The sequence below is a fragment of the Chionomys nivalis genome, chromosome 10 (assembly GCF_950005125.1).
Source record: "Chionomys nivalis chromosome 10, mChiNiv1.1, whole genome shotgun sequence".
In the NCBI taxonomy this organism is placed as follows: Eukaryota; Metazoa; Chordata; class Mammalia; order Rodentia; family Cricetidae; genus Chionomys; species Chionomys nivalis.
The window spans coordinates 33,976,458-34,000,157 of record NC_080095.1 but is presented as its reverse complement, the minus strand read 5'-3'; the positions used below and the strand labels follow the sequence as shown (position 1 = coordinate 34,000,157).

Below are 23,700 nucleotides of genomic sequence, written 5' to 3'. Positions count from 1 at the left end.
ACTAGACCATTGGAATGTGAGTGACAGTTATGTGGCTTGACCTGTTGGGGAGGGCCCTGGCAATGGGACCAGGATTTACCCTGGGTACATGAACTGGCTTTGTGGAACCCATTCTTTCTGGAGGGATTCCTTGCTCAGCCTAGATATGGGGGGAGGAGCTAGGTGCTATGCCAGAATTTGTTGACTCCTCAAGGGAGGCCTTACCCCCTCTGAGGAGTGGGTGGGGGATGGGAAAGGGAGAAGGGTGGCTAAAAAAGGGAGGGAGGGGTAACTGGGGCTGGTATGTAAAATGACAAAATTTTTAAGTTAAAAAAAGCAAAAATTAGAATCTTTTGTTGTTGGTTTTCTTCTTCTTCTGTTGGCGGAGGCTGTTCATTCATTCCCAGACACCCATACTCCTGAAATAATCACTCTGAAATCTGTAGTAATTGCAATAGTGTTTGGCTAATAGCTTAAGCATATCTCTAGCTAACTGTTACATATTAAATTAACCCATCTGTATTATTCTATACATCACTATGAGGTCATGGCCTACCTGCAATTTTCTGAAATCTGTCTCCTCTCTATATCTTTTCCAGACTGGCTATATTCTGTTAAGTCATTGGCCAAAAGCAGCTTCTTTATTAACCAACGGTACACAAAGGGGAATCTCACATTCTTCTTCCTCCTCTTCTTCATTGTCATATTCTTCTTTTTCCTTTCCCTCCTCCTTCTCCTCCTTCTTTGCAAAAGAATTGTGAATATGTTCATTTTCTAATTTCAAATAAAAAAAATAGGATCCAGGAGCCTTTTTTTGTTATTCCTATTTGGATAAGCCACTTCAGATAAATTTCTTTTAATGTTTGTTTGTTTGTTTGTTTGTGTATTTGATGTGGGATTCCCCTTTGTATGCTGTGAATACCATTAGTTAAGAAAGAAACTGTCTTGGGCCAGCACAGGGAATAGAGATAGGTGGAGAAAACTAAACTGAATGCTGGGAGAAAGTAGGCAGAGTCAAGGAGAAGCCATGTAGTGCTACCAGAGATAGACACACTAAAACTTTGCTGGTAAGTCTCGACCTTGTGGTGATGCACAGATTAATAGAAATGGGTTAAATTAATATGTAAAAGTTAGCCAATAAGAAGCTAGAGCTAATGGGCCAAGCAATGATGTAAATAATACAGTTTCTTTGTGATTATTTCGGGGTTGAGCAGCTGGGACCAACAAGTGGCCTCCTCCAACATGTATTTATCTATTTTGTGTGTGCATATGTGTGTGTCTGCAGGCATCTGTGTACAATCTTTCATATGTTACATGTATGGGAAGTCAGAAGACAACTCCCACCATATGGAACCTGGGGATAGAAACAAAAGGTCTTTAGGTTTGGTGGTAAGTACATTTACCTGCTGAACCATACGGCAGGCCCAACTTTAAAAAAGAAAACAAATTGCATGAGCTTAGAAAATTTGCTTACCTTCATAAACTTCCCCTTTCTGGTCTTCAAAGTGAAAGTAAGTGGAGAATAAATAATGTATAGTCTGTAATCCCATTTATTGTTACTTATGATTTTGGTCCAATTTATTTTGGGAAGGTGAGTAGCAGGAACTCCATAAAATATCTCTATGTTTAAATATTATCTTTAATTAAAATATAATAACATTGCTATCGCTCTCCAACTTTTCTCATGGTCCCTCCCTCCAATCCCTCTTAGGTTCATCCTCTGTCTCCCTCCCAAATTGATGATCTCTTTTACTTTGATTATTATTAAATTATTGAGATTGGAGCTAAGGAGATGGACCAACACTAAAGAGCTTACCACGTGTGACAGTTTTAATTGTCAAGATGATACAATGAAGACTCACCTGGAAGAAAGTTAAGCTATCTGAGGATGTCTATGAGGGAATATCATGATTACCATAATTGAAATGGGAAGACCTACCCACTTTATGTGGCACGTTTTCAATGAAGGGGAATCCAAGCTGTGTAAGAGTTGAGAGGGTGAGCTGAGCACAGGCGTGAGTGCGGTAGTCCATTCATTTGTGTTTCTTGACCATGAATGCACTAAAATCAGTTTTCCTTGGTTTCTCCCATCATGACTTTTCCATGATGGACTGTAACCTGGAACTATGAGTTAAAATAAGCCCTTTCTCCTTTAAGTTGTTTTTGCCAGGCTATTTTTTTTTTATGATAGCAAAAGAAACAAAACAAAGACAACATGCAAGCATGAAGATGAGTTCAGATCCCAGCACCCATGTAAAAAAACTAAATGTGGCCGGGCGGTGGTGGCGCACGCCTTTAATCCCAACACTCGGGAGGCAGAGGCAGGCGGATCTCTGTGAGTTCGAGACCAGCCTGGTCTACAAGAGCTAGTTCCAGGACAGGCTCCAAAACCACAGAGAAACCCTGTCTCGAAAAACCAAAAAAAAAAAAAAAAAAAAAAAAAAAAAAAAACTAAATGTGGCACTGGCAGCATGCTTCTCTAATTACAGCACAGGGGGATGGAGAAAGGGTGATCCAAAGGCATGCTATCTGGCCAGTCTAGCTCATTGGTGAGTTTGAGATTCAGTGTGAGACTGTCTCAAAAAATAATGTTGAGAGTAATAGAGGAAGAAACTTGACACCAACCTCTGGCTTTCATAAGTGCCTATATATACATGAGCACCCATCCCCATGTGCACACACACACACACATACACACACACACATTCACACACCACAATTCTCACACACACAATCCAGTAAACAAAGTTATTGAGATCTAATTCAAACTGACGTATGCAAAATTTAGTGTTAGCTCATTTATCTTCAATATTCATGGATAAATTTTGACACTCAAAGCTAGGTTGAGCCTAAAGTGGTGGTGCATGCTGGGAATTCTAGCACTTGGGGAAATGTTCTTTGATAATGATATGAGTTCACTTATGAGAACATGACCCTATGATCCTAATGCCTCCCAACAATTGTCCTGAGGATCATGTTTTCTATACATGAATTCAGGGCCCATTCAGGTCATAGCAGAAGTCACAGTTCACACTGAACAGGTTTGGAGCATATGTATGTATGTATGTATGTATGTATACATATGGATTTAGGGTGCAGGTAAACCATCCAAACCCCCATGGAGTCAGATATTACTTCCCAAGGAAAAAAACTGAGCTTTTTTCTTTTTTCTTTCTTTCTTTTTTTTTTTTTTTTTTGGATGAGGGTGAACAGATCCTGGGAAAGGATTAATAATAGAAGGCAATTATTAATTATTTACTGTATGGTAGTTGAAAGGGACTGATTTGATTACCATACATGTACACTGCTATCAAATCATCAAGATAGCTCACTTTGAAGGTGATGAAATAGTTTTAGAGAAAAGAAAATCAGCTTGCTAATATTCATAGGAAGCAGTCAGTGGCACAGCCACAGGATTCGCCGGAAAGTGTCCCTTGACAGTGGGTAACTGAAGGGTCATCTTAGGGCCTGCTGCTCAAAATAAATCCCCAATGCTTGCATCTCGTCGATGTGAAATACCGTTTACATCCTTATCTACACAGAGAGATGGTTGAGAAGGAGACCTTCTCTCCCCTTGGAGGCTTGATTTACATCTTGGTGATTGCCTCATCACCGATTCTGCATTAAATACAGAGGTGTGACTAAATAATTCTGTCTTGTGGCATAAATTAAGAAAATGAATGTACTTAGGGCTATGCTTCCCTCCCCACCTTCTCTCCTCCCTACCAGCATAAAATTCCCCACACTGGCCACCTACGCACAATCTGTGGTGCTGTTCTGTACTCCTTCCAAATTTTCTTGGCTTTTTAAAAAGTGTTTTCTATTACAGAATGGGAATGCAATTATTGAGAAGGATGACATTGCTTTTCAGTAAATAAATAGGGATTTATATAACCCTTGAAATGAGATAGTGTAAATATGTATTTTAGTAATGTTTTCTCACAAACACTGGTGACAGTACTTCTTTAAACAGTCAGCATAGCTTCAACATAATGAGACACAATTGTGAAATTTTGCCGGAAAGAGGCAGATATTGTTTGTTTTGCTGGCCTTTCTCTCATGTACTTATTGATATATATATATATATATATATATTCTCTTTAGTGTATCATCTTGCTTTTCTAAAAGAAACAATTTCACATCTTCTTTTAAAGAGGAAGAGAAACTAGAGTGTAGCATATTTCAAAATCTGGATATGTGAGTAGGTTAACCCCAAAGATCCCAAGAAAGTAGAAACTGGTGCTTCCTGTTTGTCTTGATCAAAAGGATTCTTGGAAGACAATAACCAGCTGAGGGAAAGGAGGATGGTAAAGAGAGCTTTGTTCTAGAACATGACATGTCTGGGAGCAAACCATAATTGTTTCAATTTTTTTGATCTATGCACTCAAAACAAAATTTTCATTTATCTCAGTATGTGGTAATATATAAGCATGTAAATAAAACTTTGTATAGTACACTGTGCTGGCCTTTCCATTTGGGAATCTCTTGCCCACATTCTCAGAAACAGTAGCTAGAAAGAATCATCAGTATTTCAGCAGATTTTGTCTTAAATACTGGCTGTCAGGATGTAGGAAAATTGCCTAAGAAATGGATGGAAAGCCTTGATACTCTGCTAACCAATACTGTAACTTTTGGGGAACAAATTTATCTGTGATAAAGATAAAAACAGCTGTGATTTCATGAAGGTATGAATTCCATGAAGGTATGTTATTATAGCTGCAAATGGTTAAGGGATTTAGAAAATGATTAGTTTTAATAAAAATATCTTCCAGCCAACATTTAGACTTTCTGTACATATTAGGTTTGTTTTGGTTGCTTCTTTTGGATACGAAGTTGTAAGTTTTTGAATGTCATTTTGCAATTTTTATTTTAACTTCCAACACTTTTAATATTCTGTTGCCAACATCTCAAATGATATATCTGCTCTTAGTTTGTATCTGTAGCCATTTAAAATTTAAATCACATTAGAAAGCAGTGAAATAATCACAATTTTAAATTAAATTAAATTTTAATTTTAAATTAAATTGAGTTTCAATTTGAAAGGAAATTAAATCTTTATTTCAAATTAAGTCCAATTTTCAGTTATTTTAATTAAAGTAAGATATAATTACATTAAGTATTTAAATTAAATTAAGAATTTAAGCACAAATGCAAATGCATCTTAAAGAATTAAAAACAACCTTGGGCCAGCAAGATGGTTCAGGAGGTAAAGGGGCTTGCTGCCCTGCTTAACAACCTAAGTTTGATCTTAGGATACTTTTGGTGGAAGGAGAGAACCACCTCACACACACAAGTTGTCCTCTGACCTCAACAAAGAACAGTGGCATGTGTGTACATTTGAACATGTGCATGCTCTATTGCATACACACACACACGCAAGATACATGAATATATAAAATAATAGTATAAATGCACATAACCTTAAAGTATCTAACCACATAGAAATACAGAAATTGATTGCTAGTAGAAGACAATTGATATATATGTTTATTAAAATGCTTGCCATACCAGCAACAACTAGCTGGAAATAGGTCAAGAAAAATACAGCTGTTCAGAATACTTGGCAAAGGTAGAGAAGGTAGATTGTGTCAACAACAAATCTGATGCTCCTCAACAATAAAGCAGAAAATACAAAGAAAGACTTGAACACGCTGGCAAAACCCTTACCATTTAAAAAGATACAGGTAATGTTAAAACGAGTGTTAAAATTAGTAGAAATTTAGGAATCCCCATAATGGATAGTAACGTTTCTGCTTTGATAATACAATGAGCCAAAACTCAACTCTCTTTCAAGATCTTAAAATACTCCTTTGAGTTTTCACCATCTTCATTGACTTTACTATAAAACCGTATTCATTAACCCAGTAAACTCGAAATAGAAACAGAGATTTAGGAAGTTGAACTGAATTTCATATACTATCACCTCCTGTTATTTGCTTGCATATTTGAGTTTCCATGTAATAATGCTGTTCCCTCATCCCTCATTTCATCAGCTATATTTCCCTAGCATTGTAAGTATGTCCCCACCTTGACCAGTGCACTCATCGGCCTGATGCACAGCAGAATAAGGACGTTGATAACATTTTAGATTGCATCAGCTGTTGTGAAAGGTTTTGACTAATTATCCCATTTCATCACAATATCTAGTCACTGATAAAGGAATAAATGAAGAAACAGATGTTCAGAAAAGTATCTTTTGAAGAGAGAGACACAGGTAGCAACTAGATTGCTGAGCTTGAAGCCGGCACTCATCACTCTGTCACTGAGGTTCTTCACTGTTGGACCAAGTCAGTCTATGTATGAACTGAATCCCTGCTAACACAAATGGACCAGTTCTCTTTTTGGCTTGATGGGCATGCACACACACACACACACACAATGCATTTTAAATTATGGGATTAAAATTCCAAATGTACGATATACTCAAGAGGCTATTATGGCGCATGAATGCAGAAGTTTCTTTCAGAGAATACACAGACCAGGTTAGGATGAGAAAAGAGGAAAACAATGTCAGTAACGTAGTTTGATGATCAACTGCTATGGGGAAAAATGAAACAGCATTTTCAAGTGAAGATAGCTACCTGAATAAAATGCTGTTATATGGTCTGCAGTAATAATGATGTGGATTATTCTGCAATCAAAAGAGATTCCTAGATTCTCTGAAGTTGTGTAAGGAGATAGGGCAGTGGTGCTTCTCTGTTCGCAGCAGTGCTCGATACCATGGCTGTCCGTGGTTTACTGCTAGGTATGCAGTGAACTTACTGCATCTCTTCTCTTCTGGAAAAAGGGTTTTGTTCAGTGAGAAATGCTAGTTATCCCACCCCCCAAAAATACCTTCTCAATCTATACCTTAAACATTTTATGTAGTCAGAGTACAGCTCAGACACTTCTGGACAAGAATTTTAAATGAACGAGACTGTCCGGGACTCGAGAGGGTGGTTTGTCAGTTAAGCCTGTGTATTGCTCTTGCAGAGGACTCAGATTTAAGTCCTAGCATCCCTGTCAGGTGGTTTACGACTGCCTGTAATTCCAGTTCCAGGGAGATCCAAGGCCTCTGGCCTCTGTGGCATACTCATACCTGTGAATAGACAACAGCATATCTATACACATAATTAAAAATAATAAAATAAACCTTTAAAACTCATTACCATCCCTGCCTTTTGCGATTGAGAAAACATGAAATCAGGATAAATCTGAATAGTACAATGTAAGAGATAAGGGGTCATGAGACTAGATAAAGATATCATAACATTCATTAAGAATTTAATTTGCACTAGATAGTTTTCAAAGATTTACATGTTTAGTGGTGTTTTATTCTTACACTACCCTTGTTGCAAGTTCTGCATTAAAACAAGGAAGCCAAGCCATGGAGATTTTCAATCGTATTTTTAAACTCAACACAGGGCATTAGTTGTTTTTCCGCCGATGAAGATAAACCACCACGACTAAGGCAATTTACTGCTAGAGAGTTCATGTTGGCGTGTTTTTCCAGAGGGTTATAGTCTTTGGCAGCGGGGACAATGAAGCAACATGTGACAGGCATGGTGGCTGAAATAGGAAGCGAAGACACTATGAGGTCAAAAGGAAGCTAAATTGCTTGACACATCAGAATTAGTGAGCCGGTTCTGAAGCCACCTTGGTAGCATATTAAAAGATGCCCTGTACTCACATCCCTTGGCTATGAAGTTTCATTCCATGAGTTTTCTTACCTCCAAGCTATTTTCCTTTAAGCTAGCTGTGTACTCCTAAATATCATGAAACACTTCTTAAAAATCGCAACATGAAGCCTCTTTTCCTTTGTCTGATTCACAAGGGATTAAACATTTTGAAACTTTATCATTTCCACAAAGTTTCTTAATATTTCTCAGGTTTATCTGAGTTCTGTCAGTCTCTGCTCTGCCCTTCCTCTCCCTTAGTTGAAATTTGCCATCATTCTAGGCAGGGAATGAGAGCTATTGCGCTTTGAGGTTAGATATTTAAATTTTTCTCAGATGGATCCCCTCTTCCTTTATGGCCTCCACTTTCCATCTTCGTATTTGTCTATTTTGTATCTATGTACTACTTATATTATGAGTTATGATTTATCTTTTCTGCCTCTCAAATATTATGTAAACATGTATATAACTTTCTTTTAATTATACCATTGATTCTAAATATATCTATCTTCTATATCTATGCATTCAGCTACCCATCTCTTATGTATCTATTCTTATACCCATGTATATCTTTCTTCCCATAGATCCATGTATCCTTTATACTCAACTATTTTCTCTATATATCTATCATCAATTCATCTATCATCTATCTATCTGTCTGTCTCTCTATCATCTTTATGTATATGATCTATTTAATATCATCATTAACCATCATCATCTATCTCTCTAGATAGCATAACTGGATTGGAAATTAAATTGAAAATAAAATTCTGTCTTATTTTTATTTTCTTGACAAAGTTTAGCATAGTACTCTACATTAAACATTTTATTAAATATGTATTCACTGGTGCTTTAGGTCTTGTAGTTTAAAATGCAATATTATGTCAAATCATAAGAAAAAATCATATCCTGGTCTTTAAGTGGTCCCATCTGGTTGAAAATTTATGTCAGTCTGGAGTCTTGCTAAAAATTGATCTGAAGGAAACAGAAAAAATTTTCTCTTTTCTTAGTATAGTCTCAGAAGACCAACAGGGTATTCTAAAGCCAAACACTGATGAATTTCTCCCTAATCATCATTGCCATGAGACAGAAAAAATATCAAGACAGCTGCTTATTGTCATGGAAGCTTGCAGGTCATAAATCTGGCAAGTTGAGATGGTAGCCAAATGCAGTTTTATAGAGCAGGTATGGAAATTTCTTTCAAGTTCAGAGTGCAAAACACTGTGTTATTTTCATAGTTATTATGAAGTATGAACTGATTGAATTAAATGACTCTAAGTATAAACTATTAGACACAACTTAAAAGAAGTGGGGGAGGATTTGTGTACCATTTGGAAAAAAGTAATTGATCTCATAGTGTAAAACAAAGACTTAAAACTTGATGTTTGAAGGACTTTTGTCTGTAGGCCTGCTTCTTACACAGTGGCCTGCCTTTAAAGACACCACTGGGTCAATCATTAGCATGAACAATTATGGCTCTCTTTTTGCTTGTGACTTTCTTTTGATCATTTATTTTTTACACTTTGAAAAACAACAATGCAAATCTTGCTGAGAACATCCTTAGCCTCAATCTGTAGAATTTATCCCATTAAACACCAAATATGCCACAATTATATCTTTTTGTATAAACTACCCTTGGGCTATATATTACTTTGTTAGAAGGAAAACTCAGCAAGGCATATTAATTAGTAATTGGATATTGATATTCGTTTCCTTCTCCTGGCTGAAATTCTTATATTCTAAAGGAAGAAGGGAAAAGACATTGTATAGGAAGGAGATGAGGAGGTCTCTTGAAGAAAAAGCAGGGAGAGATGGTCTTGATAAGCATAAAGGAAAAATGCAAGTACCAAGTCTCCACAGTTCTGTTTAATTATTGCCCAGATTAGGGGCAAGAAAAGGGCACAGTTTTTCCTCTTATTTTGTAATTTTCTCCTACCCAGAAGCCCCCGTATTTAAGTCAGAGCAGATGGCAATAAGGTGGAACCAAAGGATAATGAGGTGACCACACTGGTTTGCATTTTTAATCAACGTATAGCCCCAAACTGGCAAACTACATGGCTTTGTGAATCTTTTAATAACCTGGCAGTGGGATCAAGTATCTTTGTGACTGAACAGATGGACTTGCATCATTCACTGGAAGGTTTGCTACACCCACTGAGCTCTTGCTGTCCTCCAGGGGCCATACTAGAAATATCCACTGCTGAATAGGACGCCCACAGGATGTGACGATTAGCTAAAGTTGGGACTAAAGAGCAAGGGCTTCTCACCTCTATATCTAAAACTAAGGAGACCGTGTTTATTCTAATTCATTAATTTTGTCTGTGTTACTATAGTTACCTAGACAACAATACTCTAAAATCTAGGTGAGGCATTAGAATGATCTAACAGTACAATTACCACAAGATGTATGGGGAGACTTGGAGATTTATAATATACACTTTTTTTTGCGTTCTTCTGAACCTCTGCTAGTCTCCAATGGCTCATCTGGAAGATTAAGAACAGTGGTGACTCTCATGTGCTGATGGACATAGACAGCCAAGGACTGTGCCTGCCAATCGTGAAGCTCTGGATTTGATAAATGCCAAATATGAGCCTTAGAGAGGATAGACGAGCTGTTTGTGGTTGAATATATAACCAACAGGAAAAGTCAGACTTTTCGCTCTAAAGTCTATAACTTTTACCATTATATGTCAGTTGTTGCTCTCCAGTTGAGCCATCAATCAACGGGGAGAAAGGAATAGTCACCATCATTTCTCTGGATGTGCTTTGCCAGGAAACCTGGTCACGTTTAACTCTTTAGGCAGCACGTATAAAAGCTGTACAGGAAAAGAATATGGGAGACAGACACTGCTTTAAGATAGTACTAAAATGCACCCACAAGGTTACTATCCAGAAATAATCAATTTTGTGCACATTCTTGTAGTCATTCCTTAATACAAAGCATTATGTTTCCTGCCGGTTCCTATTTCCTTAAATCCTAATCATGGAAAGTTATTTTTTACTTTCTTCCTCAAAGCGTTAGAACAGGAAGATGCCTTTGAGACTGTGTCGTCAGCAGTGCCAATAGCATTGGTATGACAAAGGCATGGCTGAGAAAAAATATCTGTAGACAACAATAAAGATCTAAGAAGGGAAGACAATTAACAACATGCTTTATGTAAGTAATTCTTTGCATCCAGAAAGAACATAATTTCATGTAATCACAAGATTTTTTTAATTAATTAATTAATTAATTTATTAAAGATTTCTGCCTTCTCCCCGCCACCACCTCCCATTTCCCTCCCCCCCCATCAAGTCCCCCTCCCTCATCACCCCTAAGAGTAATCCGGGTTCCCTGCCCTGTGGGAAGTCCAAGGACCACCCACCTCCATCCAGGTCTAGTAAGGTGAGCATCCAAACTGCCTAGGCTCCCACAAAGCCAGTACGAGCAGTAGGATCAAAAACCCATTGCCATTGTTCTTGAGTTCTCAGTAGTCCTCATTGTCCATTATGTTCAGCAAGTCCGGTTTTATCCCATGCTTTTTCAGACCCAGGCCAGCTGGCCTTGGTGAGTTCCCGATAGAACATCCCCATTGTCTCAGTGTGTGGGTGCACCCCTCGCGGCTGGAGAGATGGCTCAGCCGTTAAAGGCTAGGCTCACAACCAAAAATATAATCACAGGATTTTAATTGAAAATTTGCCTGAATTTGAGTTTCGGTGAGACTTTGCTGCATTACATCAGTATTTGGGTCCCACTGCAGAGCCTGTTCGGGGCCTGATATTTGCTAGGTTGTATGAACCAGTGAGCAAAATTGTATAACTTACATACACACTATGAAAATACAAACACAACTCACTCTCCTAACTCCATTATCCTTGTCTTCAGGCACACAGTTAAACTTTACTGAATGTGTCTTGTGGGTATTTGTACTTCTATGAGGTGAAAAAGGAGGAAGCACAGAAATGCTGGGCAGTTGGATCCAAAGAGATCTGTATTATTGAGGTCTGAGTGTGTGTGTGGGTCTATGACTGGTCAAAGGGAAGGAGGGATGTTTGGTGTTGGCACTTATGAGAATGGTGATAATATGTATCAATAAATAAGATGGAAAGTATTGATAAATACTAAGTCTCAACAGTTTTTCCCTATTGTTTGTTGACAGCCATTTTGCATTTGTTGGAATCCAATTATAGGTGAAGGTGAGTCAGTGAACATGGTCAATTATTTTCATACATAGAACACTATTTATTGCAGAGGTGGTTTTGTTTGTTTACTTATCTACTTGAGACAAGGTCTTTCTGTGTAGCCCAGGCTGCTCCCATGCTCAGGGAAATTCTTCTGCCTCAGCTTCTGAGTGCTGGAGTAATAGGCCTACACGACTTTTCCCAGTTTTATAATGCTTTCTTTAATACACACACACACACACACACACACAAACACACACACATTTATTAGGGCATACTACCCTAGGGCATTAATAAATAACACTTACTGAACACTTACAATTTCCCATATGTTATTGTATATACTTTATATATATACTTCCATATTTAATTCTCAGCTCCAGATGATAAAGGCTATTGTGATTGCCCCTATTTCACAGAAGATGTTAAATGTACCACTTCCATTTGCTTAGCTAGTGTGTAAAGGATCCAGGTCTTTAACTTAGACCGACTCCTGAGTCTGTGCACATTCAAGCGCACTGTTGCACTAACTTCAAGAAGCTTTGCAGTGGATGGACGAGCATTTGGGAGGATGTGCTTAATCATTTCACAGATTAAGAAAGCCAGTCCCAGAGAAGTTCATAACTTGTCCAGTGTTTAGTCCAACATCATATAATCATTTTGTGACAGTGTTTCAAATACGACAGTGTGCTTAATGCACATAGGGGGAATTAATTGGAGTTTATTGTGACATTTACCTGCTGGTAGCATGCATTTGTAGTATTGCCGTCATTCATAAATCAGTCTTGAAAGGCTAAAAATCTACATCAGTATACACACATTTTCTTTCTTCCCTAATGCAAGGCATTTGAGTAACTGTGGGCAGAATCATCATTCTTATTTGGTCAAGATAAGTGACAGTCTTGGAGAAATACATAACTTCAGTTCATTGATTGCCCAGCTTTCTACAGATGAGCAATGATAACACACAAGAAAACAGAGTGCTGACTCTGCCCTAGCGAATCAGCAAAAGATGCAGGAAATTGAACAGGCTACCTTATTGTTCTTTTTGCTCTGCCTAGACAGTGTCCTCTGTCTCTTGCCATTCTGGAAAAGAGAAGCAAAATTTTTCCTTTTCATTGCTAATGAAGTAATAAAGGACACAAGAAGGGCATACTTGGTACCACGCTTCCCCTTCTAAGTAGAAAATGCCTTCAGGATAACTGGTGCATGCACATCAAAGAGTATTGAACTAACCTGAAATGTCATATTTCATAGAGAGTTCAACAGGACAATTTATCACAATTGACCCCATCAGAGAAGGACCAATCATCCATAGTAGACCTGGGGTTATGAAATGCCCTCACATTTGGTCATAAAATTTGTCATGTCAGGAGCTGTATAGCCAAAAGTCCTCTCTTGAAGTATGGAGGTGGTGCTGGGATATTTATCTTTGTTGGACTGACATATTAGCCCCACATTTCCTCTTACTCCACAATCATCGTCCATATAATCTTTTATGACTCATCAGGGCAGACTACTTGGAAACGCAGCTATGGATGCTTGCTGGTAAACAACCATGGGGTGGTGGTGGTGGGGGAGAATAAAAGCATCTTTGTATGTACATCTAAGTGGATGTTTTCTAAAAAGGGTAAAGAATTTATCCACTGACTTTTACTCTTTTCTGGGTCATTATTTAAGAAAGGGCACATATTAGAAGGAGAATTAAGTTCTTGGCAAATCAACACCAAAAAACTGTTTAGATATTTTTTCCTTTTTTGGTTTCATAGAAAAGAGCCAAAGGGACATGAATAGTGGCAGTACTCCTTCATGTCTGACTCCTTTGCCATGGTGAGGAAGTGACAAACATTTTCACTTAGTAGATACATAATTATTTATGCAGAAAGAGTTTGAAAATTCAGTCCTGAGCTCCCTCAAAGTGAAGGTGGTAAAGAAGAGAAACAATCTGTTTATCCCAGAACACAGATTGTACTGGGACAAAGAATCAAGAGAAGGCTCTTGATTCTGGGAGTGATGTGTTTTAGGTTTGATCTCTGTCTTTAAGATTTGTACAGATTAATCTTGATCAAGTCCTGTCTGAGTGCCAATGATCTAGGGAACCTCTAAATAAATAAAAGTTGATCTTCCTTGAAATTAGTGTGATAGTTGAGTAAAATTGTAAGTTTCTCTTGGTACATAAATATAAAAATGATAATAAAAGTGCTTTTTCTTTTTTGATAAGCAATATAAAGAAGGGCTAAATTTAGGATAAGAATATGTGTTTAAAATTCTAGATATTTAAATTGTAGTGACTTCTTGAGTGACCTCAGGCAAATGATTTAGTTGTTCTGAGCTTGAGGCTTTCATATATTAAAATAATGAGAATAACTGTTAATTACTTTTATTAGGATGTATTTGATATTTCTTAGAAATTCTAAGGGCATTATATAAATGCTTGTTAATTTATTTTTTGTCTTATTACAGAAAGCATATTTATGCTGTTAAGAACCTTGTATTTGATTCTTTGATCCATGGTGATTTGCTTACAAGTGGACTCCTTTTTGTATGCAATCCCCAAAGAAAACATGGCTAATTGGGCGGTTTGAATTTTATATAATATTAAGATAGATGGCAATTGTAAAAAACAAACAAAAAGAAAACCACTGTTATCTTTTCTGTTGTGACTGAACATCAATTTATCCTGAGTCCAAAATAGAGGGCACTGACCAATGTCATCATCATTATTTTAATAAACACAAGGACAAATTTCAATAAGTTGAAAACAAATATTTATTTCAAACCATATAAAATTATAGACTTATTATTATTATTTTGGTTTTCTGAGACAAGGTTTCTCTGTGTAACAATTCTGGCTGTCCTGGAACTAGCTCTTGTTGACCGGGGTGGCCTTAAACTCATAGAGATTTGCCTGCCTCTGTCTCTCAAGTGCTGGGATTAAAGGCATGTGCCACCACCGCCTGGCAACTTCTGATTACTTTTAAAGCACTTTCTTGTCAATTCTCTTTATTTCCACATCTTTTAAAATTACAATGTTCCACTGACACAAAGTTATCACCAACTTCTTTTTTCTAGTCGAGAAGGAACTCTTTTACAGAACCAAGGAAGGGGGGGGCTCTCCATCAAAAGACCCCAGTAATGACCAATCAATCCCTTAGTGTGGACATTTATTTGATTTTACTTTCCTTATGAATTATATATCTCTGTTTCTTCTATATAATGGGATCTTTGAAGACAGGAATTACATCCCATTCAATTTTATGCTTCTCTTAAAATTATATGAGTCTAATTGTTGAAATTCAATGGAATAAAAATCTGTTGTCTATAAAGTTTGAGAATTCTTTACATGTAAAAAATATCAAAATAGAAACTATTCTGTTTGGTTTGTTTTGTTTTGATTCTAATTTTCCTCTAGAAAATGACTTCTGGAGGGAAACCTATTTTCATGAAAATATATGGTCGGCTAAAACAGCCTGGGAACTGTGTTCTTGTAGGGAAATTGCTACTCTTTGAACATAGTTCAAAACTCTTGAAGGTTGTTGGTCTTAGCAGTGGTCTCAAAGCATGTTTCCCTGGCTTTTCACCCATTTTAACCTTTCTATTGGCAGAAAGAAGAAAACTAGAATAGAAATGAAATGTAATAAGAACATGAATCAACTTACTGACTTCACAGAAAAGGAAACTGAGTTCACAGCCCTTTATTCACTTGTCAAAACTTGTGCTACCAGCTCATAGTGTGCCAGGAACAGAATTTGGATTCTGTACTTAATCTGGAGAATGTTCTCCAGGTCAGTACTGCCTTTCTTGGTTCCTCCTGTTTCTTTTTTCATGTGTTTGTGTTCTTGTGTGGGCGTGCCTATATGTGTGGGTAGAAGTGTGCAAGTGCATGTTGAAACCAGAGATCAACATCCGATATCCTATCAATTGTGTTTATCTTATTTTGGAGACAGGGACTGTCACGAAACTTGGAGGTTGCTGATTTAGCTAGACTGGTTAGTCATCATATCCCAGGGATTCTCTTGTTTCTGCCAGAACTGCACTGGGTTTTTAGGTACTTGCTGCCACTCCCACGTTTTTCTATGAGTTCTGGGAATTTGAAATCATTCTTTTAATATATTTTTGAAATCAACTCTTTATGTTTTTTGTGACCAACACTTTAATGACTTAGTCACCTCCTCAGTCTGGTTCCTTCCTGTTCTTTATATTACTTCAAATGGTAAACTGTTGCATAAACTCTGGGGAGTAATTCTGATAAATGTTCACTTTTTCCCATAGGAATTTCTCTCATATCTGGTTTCTCAAGATAGAAAACTTTCACAAACCCCAATGCCAAGGCATAAACTTAATGAGTGTAAGTTTTCCTTAGAGGATTTTTTGTTGTTGTTGTTGGGGAGAAGAAGACTACTACCCTTATATCCCAGTTGACATATATTGAGATGGATTATTAAGCTAAAACATGAGAAATTTTGTACCTGTAAAATCCTCTTTCCTTAGGCATTCAGACATTGTACCCCTTACGGTATGGACTATTTGGTGCGAGAGTTAAAAATTGTTAGTTAGGTCATTGTTTTGGTATAAAGGAAATTTGTGAGATAGCTCCCTAGGCAGAAACCAGATGCTAAGGCTGAAAATAATTTGTCCTTGTTATTTATTTATTTGCTTGTGCTGACTTTACCCTGTGATTTTGCCTCAACCACTGTACAGCATGGCTCATTGAGTGACAGCTGGAGAACCACACTGGGAAATCAGTGCCTACTTTTTAACTAGTCTTTTTTTTTCTCTTCTTGCTTTCTTTCTCCTCCCTCCTTCCTTCCTGCCCTCCCTCCTTCCCTCCCCCCCTTTCCCCCTTCTTTCCTCATATCATCCCATCCTTAAAACATCACAAATATTTCTCAGGAATCATTCATCATCTTGACTTCGTAACTGGATAAAGTCTTATTACTTCTAAATTCCTTATTACATCTTATTTTTCAGACTGACAAATTCTTTCTTTTCTCTGTGACATAAAGGCCATCCATCTTTTCCTGATACCCTTGTTTTAAATGTCTATGACTTACATAATCAGGGAAGTTGGATTTGATATAAGTTCAATGCCATTTCCTTCAAGAATTCATCTTTCTCGACATGTAGATCAATGGAACAGAATAGAAGATTCTGGCATAAATCCATGCAGCCACAGCCACCTGATTTTTGATATAGATGATGAAAGGGGCAGCTGCTGCTTTAATAGATGGTATTAAGGAAACTGGATATTCACCTGTGGAAGAATGAAGCTAGATCTTTGCTTTCATTTTGAACAAAAATTAACTCCAAATGAATCAGAGGCTTTACTGATAGACCTGAAACTCCGAAATGGCCAGAAGACAAAACAGAGAAAACATGTCAAGACATGGGCATAGCTGAGGACCGTCTGGATAGGATACCAGTCTTTCATAAAATAAGGCCAAAGACCAGCAAATAGGGCCTCATCAAAGTAAAAAGTTTCCCTCCAACAAAGAAAATTCTTAACCAACACAACATCTCTTTAGACCCGAGAAGCAGCACAGATGATACATAACATTACACAGGCCTTTCAGGTGGATTTTCAAGCAGTAAATTACTGGTTTCAGCAAGAATTAAGACAGAGATGGGAAAGTGAGCCAGCGAGAACCTCTCCTGTGTAAGAAGCTCAACATTAACACTCTTGATCATGTTCTCTTTTTACTGCAGATAGCACTAACAGGAGCCAATTCCTGTCTACCTCTGCTCTGTTGTGAATTTGAAACCCTCCCTTTTCTCAACAAGGAGGCTGAATTCTGCGCTGACATTTCCCTTCATAGTTCCTCCTGGGGCCCTTCCTGCTAACTGCACTCCTTCAGCGGAGTACTGACATTTTCTGGAGCATCTACAGTCTGGTTCGCAGGAATGATCTTCACTCTCACGGTAGATTGAACAAGAAAGAGTGTCTCTGTCTTTGTTTTTCTTGGACACGGCTTGCTGACCTTCCTTTTGAGAATACGCTTGCTTTCTTTGGCTCTAGAAAGCTTTATGCTCCTGTTTTGTCTTCATCATCTGGTGAAGCATTTTCCATCTTTTCATTCATTCTGACTTCTTCCCCCAAATGAGTTTTTTTTTTCTGTTTCCTTAAGCTACACATAGACACAGATAGACGGACAGACAGACAGACAGACACACACCTATACAATTCCTCTTTAAGACTTCAAGTTCACTTCTCAGAACTTACATCTGGCTGCCCACAGCCACCTGTGCCTCCAGCTCCCAGGGATCTGATACCTTTGGCCTTTGCCGGCCCTCACCGACTCCCCACATACACACAATTAAACCTAAAAATCCAATTCTAAAAAGAGGAATGTGTAAAGCTATTTCAAACTCTGTCAATCAACACATACTTTTTTCTCTTCCCATTTCCATTGCTTGCTAGTGTTCAGGCCACAGGATCCCGCACCCCAGTTACTACTTCCCTTCTGATTCCTTCTTCTCTAATTGATAGAGGCACAGGACAGGGGCATTGCAGGCAAGAATCTTCAGGAACACACTGCTTGTTCATGCTGAATTAACCTGCAGTGTTGACGTCATCCAAATGACTCGATCCTGAGGAATGTAGACTCAGTGACTTCTTGCCTTCCTACTAAAAGGAAACAACTAGGGGGAAAGCCCTAATGCCATATGTGTCAGAGACAAGACTTACCATCCGACCAGAGAGACAAAAGTAAACTTTGGAATGACTGACTTTTACTGTGTTTCCTCCTCTCCATATTCTGCTGGCTAATTATGAAAGGGAAGACCAATCTTTAGGGCTCCAATCCACTGTCTTTTCAGATTGCTGCACCTCTGAATAAAAACAGCTTAAATATTCAGTTCAGATTAGTTAGCTGTCTGGGCATCTTTCTCACTTTTTTTTTCTCTTTTTTCTCACTCTTCTTCATTCATTCGACTATCGCTATGAACTTCATTCTGAATGTTTTTCAAAGCCATTCACACAATCATTCTACTGTCCAAGTTTGAAAACTGTTACTTCTCGCCTTGCTCTCAGTAGCCTCTTCATTTAGTTCATAGTCTTAGGCCCTGCTCTCTTTGTAACTCTAGAGTTAAGAAGAAGTGAACTTTCTAGGAACAGTTAAAAGTGTAATAAGTATGTCAAAACTGCTAAGTCTCTGTCTACTATTTTGTGACACTTCTCAAGAAAGTAACAACAACAGCATCAAAATCTGCGTAAAACATACAAAGGAAAAGTACAAGCGTTTTCAAATGTCAACTCATAATGACACTTTCATCACATCATCCTGTGGAGAAGTGACAGTGGTCAAATCCAAGCTATCCGCATGTTAAAGAAAAATGTAAGTCTTCATGTTTTGCAATTTTACCCTACTGTCTCAGAGGGATTCTTTCTAACCTTCAAACCATGCTGTGCTTTCCGTTCCACCAGCATCAGCGACTCCCTAGTATCAAGCTTAGTTCTAAATGTTTTCCTTTGGCTTGTAAAGAGTTGGACTCCCACTTGCTTCTGTCCCCACACATAACTCATACCCTAGCTTTACTCATCAACTTTCAGAGCCTGAAGTTCACCATGTTGTTTCTACTTTCGTGTTTCCTTCAGAATTTGATTGACTTGAGCAGAGTTGTGTTGGCAAATGCTTGTCAGCTGCCTTTCCGGGTAAGGCAGGGGAAGAGCCTTGCTTAACAGATTCATAATACATGTTGTAAGTACTGGCTGTTACAGAGCTACTGGGGCAAAATCTACTGGAATTGGGAAGAAAATGGACCCTAGGGAAATGAGAGAAATCAACCCCAGGTTAAGTCCTGAAAGTCCTTCAGGTCTGGCTCAGCCATTGCCTTTCTTTCCCCCAGGACTTGGTGATCATGACTTGGTACTTCCATTCCTACCTGTCCCTCACTTCTTTGCCCACCTTTCTTGTAGTACTGTAGTTTCTTGTGTGTGTGTGTGTGTGTATATATATATATATTATATATATATTACACTGTGATAAAACTATATGCCTAAGAGAGACATACATGGATCTAATGTACATGGGAAGAAGAAAAGACAAGATCTCCTGAGTAAATTGGGAGCATGGGGACCATGGGAGAGGGTTGAAGGGGAGGGTAGAGGAAGGGAGCAGAGAAAAATGTATTACTCAATAAAATCAATAAAAAAAGTAAAAACTATATGCTCCTTAGAGTTAGGGGTGTTTACCGTTTACTGCTAACTCAGAATCTTTCAGAAAGCTCAGCAAACTTTCATTGAATACATGCATGAACAGATAAGAGTCAGTAACTGTCCCGAGTCCTTATTGTACCAACCGACTTGTGTGCAGTTCTTCGTTTGGTTTCCCTCTGAACTCACTGGCATTGCTCTCTGCCCACTGTGGCTGTATGGCTTAGAAAAACCCGCATGTAGTTAGCCAGACGTCTCCAATCAGGGTGTGACGTAGGGCTTGACAAGTCGGCACAAGATTCAGGTTCAGTTCTCTATCATTCCTAGATAGAAGTGGGAGGACCTTGGTCTTCCTGTAGGGCAGGGAATTTGGACTGCTCTTCAGTATTGAGAGGGAGGGGGAATGGACTGGGGGGAGGAGAAAAGGAGTGGGGATAGGGGGAGGGAAGCGGGGGGAGGGGGCAATATGTGGGAGGAGGGGGAGGGAAATGGGAAACGGGGAGCAGTTGGAAATTTTAATTAAAAAAGAATAAAAAAATGAGAAAAAAAAGTCCTAAGTCAAAATTTGGCAGAGTTTATGGGATTCTTGTAGCATTGCTCTTATCTTCTATGCCTCTTATTTATTTTAAATTCAGCTTGATTAAAATTGCATTTGTTGCCTTGTTGACTTCTGTAAGGAAGATTTGCAATCCCAGCCACTTTAGGGTTATTGTCGAGGGATCCTCACTGATGAATGCAGAACCAATGGCAAACACCTGAGCAATATAGGCCTAAAGTACCAATGTAGTTTTAGCCAGTAATTCTAGTTCTCTGGAAAAAATCAGAAATATGGACAGCAGTTTTGGATCAAAATGTTTTTGTTTCCTAATGCTTTGCAGGGTAACATTTTGTTTAGAGCAGTTTTTTTTTTCAGTTGATGGAGCCTGCTGAGGCTTCTTTATTTTGGAAAATACAATTGAACTGGGTTTTGAGGGGAGTCGGGGGGTGGCTAGAGAGGTATGCCTCTGATCCTCTGGTGGGTCTCTCCTTTCCTGCACTCTGACAGATGTCTCCTCCATGGGCAGCTTCAGGAGCCCAGGCTGGCAACGTCTCCAAGGGCCGTTCACTTGGGCAGGATATCAGAGGACTCAGACACCAGCTTCCCATCGCGGGTTTCAATCTTCTTCACAACCACAGCCTTGGTGCGACTGTAAGAGCTGGAGCCCCCGACAGAGCCAAAGCCGGGCTGGAAGGAGCTCATGCCATAGTTGAAGCCAGGGCTGGTGAGTCCCCCATAGGCTGAGTTCAGCCCTCCTGCGTAGCCACTGCTGGTCTTTGTATGGTTGCTCAAGTTCTGCATCCCAGACTCTAGCCTGCTCTCCTCGCCCTCCAGCAGCTTCCTGTAGGTGGCGATCTCGATGTCCAGGGCCAGCTTGACATTCATGAGCTCCTGGTACTCGCGCAGTTGCCGCGCCATGTCTTGCTTGGCCTGCTGCAGGGCAGCCTCCAACTGGGCCAGCTTGGCATTGGCATCCTTAATGGCCATCTCCCCACGCTGCTCGGCATCGGCAATGGCAGCCTCCAGGGTAGCTTTCTGGCCTTTGAGGCCGTCAATCTCTGCCTGCAGGCGGCTGATGTTGCGGTTCATCTCAGAGATCTCAGTCTTTGTGCGGCGCAAGTCATCCCCGTGCTTCCCAGCCAGGGTCTGCAATTCCTCATACTTAACTTGGTACATGCTTTCAGCCTCAGCCCGGCTGCGGTTGGCGATGTCCTCATACTGGGCACGGACTTCAGCGATGATGCTGTCCATGTCCAGGGAGCGGCTGTTATCCATGGACAGCACCACAGACGTGTCTGAGATCTGAGACTGCAGCTCACGGATCTCCTCTTCATGGATCTGCCGAAGGAAGTTGATCTCATCAGTCAGCCCTTCCAGGCGGGACTCCAGTTCCACCTTGTTCATATATGCTTCATCCACATCCTTCTTGATGAGGACAAATTCGTTCTCCATCTCTGTACGCTTGTTGATCTCATCCTCATATTTGTTCTTGAAGTCCTCCACCAGGCCCTGCATGTTGCCAAGCTCTGCCTCCAGCTTCAGCTTCTCCTGGCCCAGGGCTTCCAGCTGCCGTCGAAGGTTGTAGATGTAGCTCTCAAACATGTTGTCCATGTTGCTCCTCGATGTCTTCTGCTGCTGCAACAGGCTCCACTTGGTCTCCAGCATCTTGTTCTGCTGCTCCAAGAAGCGCACCTTGTCAATGAAGGAGGCGAACTTGTTGTTAAGAGATTTAATCTGCTCCTTCTCCTGGGTGCGCACGGCCTGGATGTTGGGGTCCACCTCCAGCTTCAAGGGGCTCAGCAGGCTCTGGTTCACCGTGACTGCTGTGATGCCGCCTCCTACACCAGCCCCGCTGAAGCCGCCCAGACCCATGCTGGTGCCCAGGCCGCCCCGGAAGCTGCTGCCGCTGCCCACCCGGGAAAAGCTGGACGAGCTGATGCGCGCACCGGGTCCATTCGTGTACGAACGGCTGCTGAAGGCCCGGGTGCCGGAGGTGGACACCTTGTAGGTCTTCTGGGTCACCCTGATGGACATGGTGAAGTCTGGAGTGAAGGCGGTGAGCCAAAGACAGAGGTTCAAGAGCAAGTGGAGCAGCTGCTGCTAGGCCATTGTTTAGAGCAGTTTTATAGAACCCTTGCAAAGGGAGGACAGAATTTTCATATAGACTGCGTTTGTTCTCCTTTATTATGAACATTTTATATTATTGCACTACATCTGTCACAGAAAAGCAGTACTGATACATTAATATTAACTGATATGCAAAGTTTATCCAGATTTCCTTAGTTTTTGTCCAGTAGTCTTTAATTGTCCAAGATTCCATCTAGAATACCAAATTTAGCTGCCATGTTTTTAGACTGGTCGATACTGTAAGTTTCTCAGGCTTTACATGATTTTTGTGACCAATTTGAGGCCTTCTGGTCCATGTTTCCTAAAATGCCTTGGAGATGAAAACCACAGAGATAAAATACTGTTCCTAGTGCGCGGTATCAAGGCTGCACTTATCAACATGATGTCTGTCCTGTTGGTGCTCAACCAGATCACATGGTTGAGATAATGTTTGGAAGCATTACAGCTTGGATGGAAAGGTATCCTGTGGGGGAAGTCCAGTCAATCACCTTGCTTGTAGGGCGGGGTCCCCTGAGGATATTATTTACTTATAAATATTGCGGGTGTGCTCCCCGCCTTCCCTTCTGCTTTCCTGTTCTCCGCGGGAACCTCGATTTTGTAAGTTTTTTTCCTTATTAAAGCTGAATATTTTATTATAATTTCTGTCTGCCGTTCATTTACGCCGTAACAGTATCCTGGCAGGCGGAAACCAAGGTATACCACAAAGCCACATCATGCAACAAACCCCACACAAGAGATTTATTAGGAGGGAAAAATCCAGGAGGTAGTGGCCTCTGTTCAGGAGAGAAACAGCAGCAACCTGAACAGGATACAGGGCTTATATAGAGTTTCTTGGGAAGTGGGTGGAACTTTTCAGGGTGGGGATTGGTGGGATTTTTAAGTCCAGAGATTGGGCTTTTTACTCTGTAGGCTGGGGACAGGGTCCAGCAGTTAGAGCAGTTAGAGTATTATGTGGGTGGAACCTGGTGATTAGAGGTCCTCGGGGAGGGGCCTGGCCACTTGTGGATCAAGAAGCTTAAAAATCACCTTAAAAATTAACCTTTTAAATAATTAAAAATGATTACAGAGGCCCACCTGGGTCCTCACAG

The 23,700-nt window shown here is 39.7% G+C and overlaps 1 protein-coding gene across 1 annotated transcript; it reads right to left on the bottom strand.

Annotated features, from left to right (window-relative positions):
• Positions 1 to 20,856: 20,856 nt before the first annotated feature.
• LOC130882428 (keratin, type II cytoskeletal 8-like) lies at positions 20,857 to 22,559 on the bottom strand. Its single transcript, XM_057782467.1, has one exon. The coding sequence runs from the start codon at positions 22,517 to 22,519 to the stop codon at positions 21,050 to 21,052; it is 1,470 nt and encodes a 489-aa protein (XP_057638450.1). The 5' UTR covers positions 22,520 to 22,559; the 3' UTR covers positions 20,857 to 21,049.
• Positions 22,560 to 23,700: the final 1,141 nt, after the last annotated feature.